Source organism: Osmerus mordax (genome assembly GCF_038355195.1).
Source record: "Osmerus mordax isolate fOsmMor3 chromosome 21 unlocalized genomic scaffold, fOsmMor3.pri SUPER_21_unloc_2, whole genome shotgun sequence".
In the NCBI taxonomy this organism is placed as follows: Eukaryota; Metazoa; Chordata; class Actinopteri; order Osmeriformes; family Osmeridae; genus Osmerus; species Osmerus mordax.
Window position 1 is genome coordinate 29,723 of NW_027120395.1, and position 5,000 is coordinate 34,722.

The following is a 5,000-nucleotide window of genomic DNA, read 5'->3' on the forward strand; positions in this document are numbered from 1 at the left end:
AGAGGAGAGAGAGGGAGGAGAGAGGGTAAGGGGAGGGAGGGTGGGAGAGAGGGAGAAAGGGAGAGAGAAACAGAGAAAGAGAGTGTAACAGAGAGAAACAACAATAAAAAGAAAAGAAAAATGTAAAAGAAATCCTACCAAAAGAGGCCTTCAAAAGCTCTACAACTTTTGGTTCTGTTTCTGTGGAGGAGGCAAAATCAAACATAAACAACTCAATAAAATGGACATCACTCAAAAGGAACCAAAAAGTCAAATAATAATAAAAACTAAATTTCCCAACTTCCTGCTCCTGTATTACCTGTGATGGAGAATGATGGGAGATGTAGTTTGTATCCCCAGTAGCTGGCCGTCTGCTCCAACCTCCCCAGCAGGCTGCTGTTGACCCTCTCCAGGTTGACCTTCCCAACATGGCTGCCGGGGGACAGACAACAGCAGCCAGAAATGCGCCCACTACACTCCCTTCCCTGCGGAAACAAGGGAGACACAATCAAAGGTTCCACGACATACTGAAAAGTGTATTGAGGGTAAAGAACTAGGAACCCGAAAGGTGAGACCGAGAGGGCTGTACGTGGAGGAAGGTGGGGTGGGGAGGGAGGAAAAGAACGAGCAACCTGATTGGTTGTTACAGTACGCACCCGAAGGCGAAGACGGTGAAGAGTTGAAGTAACGAGACAAATCAGAAGCTTTCACTGTCATCTTCACCTGAGAGGAAGAGGGAGAGAGGGAGGGGAGGGTAGGGGAGGGAGGGAGGAGAGAGGGAGGGGAAGGGGGAGGAAGGGAGAGAGAAGGGGGAGAGAGAGAAACTCAGGTGTTCCACAAATGACTTGCCTGATACATGAACTTGACCATATAAGGTCATGGGAGTACGCACCATGTCCTGGACATCCACAGCCTGCGTCCTGAAGGCGGAGCTGGTGTGGGAGGGAGAGACCGCTGGAGAAGTTCCTGTTGAGGATGGTGAGACGAGCCACGTACTGCTGCTGAATACGAGGCTCTAGCACCCACACTCTGTAGTCTGGAGGAGGAGGAGGGAGGGAGGGAGGGAGGGAGGGAGGGAGGGAGGGAGGGAGGGAGGGAGGGAGGGAGGGAGGGAGGGAGGGAGGGAGGAGGGAGGGAGGGAGGGAGGGAGGGAGGGAGGAGGGGGGAAGGGGGGAGGGAGGGAGGGAGGGAGGGAGGGTTGTTTAGATGTGCATGCCAACCAAACAGATATCCCAAACTTCCTTTCCCATGATCCTTTGCTCACCCAGGAAGTACCAGAGCAGAGAGGCCCCTCCGACGATGATGATGATGGCGATGAAGAGGAGGAGGGCCACCAGACATTTGCAGGGTCGCAAGTTCTTAGAGGAGACCACCTTTGTCCCAGACCCGGGTGTCTGACAGACGCACACACACACACACCCAGACACACACACACACATACACGCACACAAGCCTGTTAGTGTTTACTAATTGGCCATTTGTACACTGAGCAATTTAGCTGCATGTAACATTCTAATGCCTTTAGGAAAGGGGGCTGCGTCAATGTGTGTGTCTGTGTGTGTTTGTGTATTTACAGATCTGTAGATACGTATAATCGAAACAAATTTAACAGATCAAGGAAGCGTTTAAAGATTGATAGTTCGGTAACACGAATAACTGAACTTTGGCAAAAAAATCTTATAAAATAAATCTCACCCCTTGCTCAGCCGCGAGGGCGTCATCCATGTCACACGTACGTGACTTTTTAGACCCATGTCTAATCGCCATGACTTATTCCGTTATTCCTCCTAAAACCATCACATTGCCAATTTCGCGATTTTAGAAGATATAGGCTAATTGTCATTTATATTTGTACTGCATATATGTTTCGTTTCTGTCCAGACATGTCCGCAACGAGTTCTCAAAGCGCCGGAAAAAAACAGCTTCCCCTTTATTTGCAGGTCCAAAGGTAACTTCGGTCAATATGATACTTATTTGGGGGGAACAATCCCCTCGAGGGCATGAGCAAGAAATAGGGCCTATATGAAACTTATTTTTAACAAATGTTATCTGTTTGTCTATCCATCTCTGTCCTCTCCTCTCTCCATCACTTGTGTAGTAGCATGTTATCGTCTGGTGTCTTTTCCCTAAGGGAATGGTTACCATGACATCTTATGCCGCCGCCCAACAACGTGTCCAGGAACCCAGGTAAATCCCATTGGAATCCGAGTTGCACGCAGTAGGCATAATTAGTCCTTGAAGGATATCTACGATATTTTTACTTCACAGTTCATCAACACAGTAATTTGTGAACTTGTATCAGACCTATAATGGAAATAATTATAATTATAATAACAACAAATATTGGTAAGTTGGCCAATTCAATTTGACTGTCAATATTCGCATTTCTAAGTTTTCACTCACATCTATAGTTCAGCCTGTATTTGTGTGGGTTCACGAAATGCTGTCTCAAGACACACGCTCCCTGTCTGAGCTCACGTGACAAAATGAGTCGAAAAAGTCACTCTTTTCGGTCGAGTTAATAAAATGAGTCTGACTTTCCATAACGAATTCAGTAGAATCCACGCACAAGGACACAGGTCTCGATAAATAATCATTTTTTTTATTTACAGCGAACGTACAACAAAGACATTACATTCAAGTTGTCAGTGAGAAGAAGCGGAGAAGAAGCGGTCAGCAGCGCAGGTTCATTTGCAATGTTGGAGGGGCAGCTTTCCCTCCTTCGCTTTAGTATGTCTCGAGACACTAAGTTTAATTTTGCTAAGTTTATTTGAACAGATCTAATAAATTCAAGTACCAATATTCAAATAAATACGTACGCTAATGTAGACAGTCTTGACATGTCTTGTTCACATTTACATTTTACATTTAGTCATTTAGCAGACGCTCTTATCCAGAGCAACTTACAGTAAGTACAGTGACATTCCCCCGAGGCAAGTAGGGTGAAATGCCTTGCTCAAGGACACAACGTCAGTTGGCATGACCGGGAATCGAACCGGCAACCTTCGGATTACTAGCCCAATTCCCTAACCCAGGGGTCCCCAAACTACGGCCCGCGGGCCGAATACGGCCCTCCCACGCATTTTGACCACCCCTCTAAACAATGCTAGACATAGACACATTTATTTTATTTTGTATAAAAAAAAATATATTTTGGCATACGTAATGAATATGAAAAAAGGCCCCACATTAAAGAAAGGAAAATTATCTGGCCCTCGCAGAAAAAGGTTTGGGGACCCCTGCCCTAACCGCTCAGCCACCTGACTCCTCTTGTTGACTCTTACACTGCCATATAGCCACCACTAGAGGGCGCTATGGTCCCAGATGAAGGCATGAGAGCTAAGTCCTCCAGTATCTTGCCTGGCAAGTCCATAGGACCCACAGTGAAGGGACCAGGCTCCATCCCAAGCCCAGGCAGGGTGAGGGGGATCTGGGTGAAACAGGGCAGGGGCGTGGGTAAAGGGCTGGAGCACGACGGAAACTGGAAAACATTGGATCCAAAATGGCCGTCGCGGCTTGCGTCGGCGAACGCAGGCCCGTCTGGATCCCCCGTGCTCTCCCTACTTTCCTGATCCTCTCCCCAGCTGCCGACGCCTGAATCTGGGCTCTTGAGGTGCAAGCGCTGGTCCTGGAGCCTCTCCACACGCTCGTAGGACGGAGACATCTGGAGGGAGTTACCCCCAGTGATGACACTAGTGCCCCCAAATAGCAGCCCCATCAGCCTCTCTTCCTCCCTATCCCTCCGTATCTCTCCATCCCTCTCTTCCTCTCCACCCCCTCCCGCCGTTTCCCCCTCCGCCTCCTCCCCCTCCCCTCCCTCTACTGAGCTCTCTGTATCCTCCACCTTACCTAAACTCCTGTTTGGTTCCCTCTCCTCCACCCCGTCCCCCTCCTCCCCCTCCTCCTCATCCTCCTCATCGCTCTCCTCCTCAGCATCCCCCCCTCTCTCTTCCTCTCTGTGTCCTACCAGCGGTCCGTAAGGGGAATCGGCGGTGCAGGGCTCCAGTGCGCCCCCGTTGGCTGGGAGGGCGAGGTGCAGGTTGAGGGAGTAGCTCTGGTTGGAGAAGGTGGAGCAGGACCCAAGGTCACGGGCCATTTTCTTCTTCTTGTCTTCCGGGGATGCAGTACCGGGCTGGGGCCTGCGGGGGGAGACGGTGTCCACGGTGTGGGTGACCTCCAGCGGAGAGATGTGGACAGGAAGCAGGAAGGCATCCAGGTAGGACTCGCGGGCGAACTTGGGGCTCAGCCATGTCTAGGGTAGGAAGAGGAGAGGGAGGAGGATGGATGAGAGGAAAGCTGAAAAGGGCGGATGTAGAGTGTGTGTGTGTGTGTGTGTGTGTGTGTGTGTGTGTGTGTGTGTGTGTGTGTGTGTTAGTCACTGCTGTGGTGGCTGTTTGATGTACTGCTAAGTCCTAAGTATTATTTATTTATTTTGGAAATATTACTCTGAGGACAGATCAACGTCATCGGAACTTTTTACTTTGACACTGTCCACGTGGGACTGACCGATGTTGTGATTATCTGATGACACGAAGAAAACCGTTTTGAAAAGCCGGTGTTGAGACAGAGAGAACCCATGACAAAAACAGGAAACCATCTGACTGCGTCTGAAGAACGGTGAGAAGCATTTAACTTCTTGAGATGGCGTCGTGGAAGGATTGCCAAAGTCGAACAAATCACTTCAAGAAAACCCTCCCGCCACAGTTATCACACTGGAAGTGAAACTTGTTAGGCTGTAGGTGGGGCTTTAACCCTTGTGTTATCTTCGGGTCATTCTGACCCATCAGTCATTGTGACCCACCGTCGTATTGCGACTTTACCGCATACAAAAATAAAGTGAAGCATTTTCTTTTAACTGTCAGGCTGTCTCAGACCCTCCACATTGCAAAGGTTAAAAGAAAATTATTTTGTATTTGTTCTTGTATTGGGTAAAATTGGGTAAACACAACGATGGTTCGTTATGAACCTTTGGGTCATGTGACCCGAAGGCAGCACAAGGGTTAAGTGGTGGGTACGTCGAA

At 49.0% G+C, this 5,000-nt stretch overlaps 1 protein-coding gene across 1 annotated transcript in view; it reads right to left on the bottom strand.

The window, feature by feature from the left end:
* Positions 1-3,259: 3,259 nt before the first annotated feature.
* The window catches only part of LOC136938897 (interleukin-2 receptor subunit beta), a 6,425-nt gene continuing 4,684 nt past the window's right edge, over positions 3,260-5,000 (bottom strand). The window contains exon 10 of the mRNA XM_067231812.1: positions 3,260-4,231. Within this exon, the coding sequence (XP_067087913.1) occupies positions 3,260-4,231 (972 nt within the window). The remainder of the gene's footprint in view (positions 4,232-5,000) is intronic.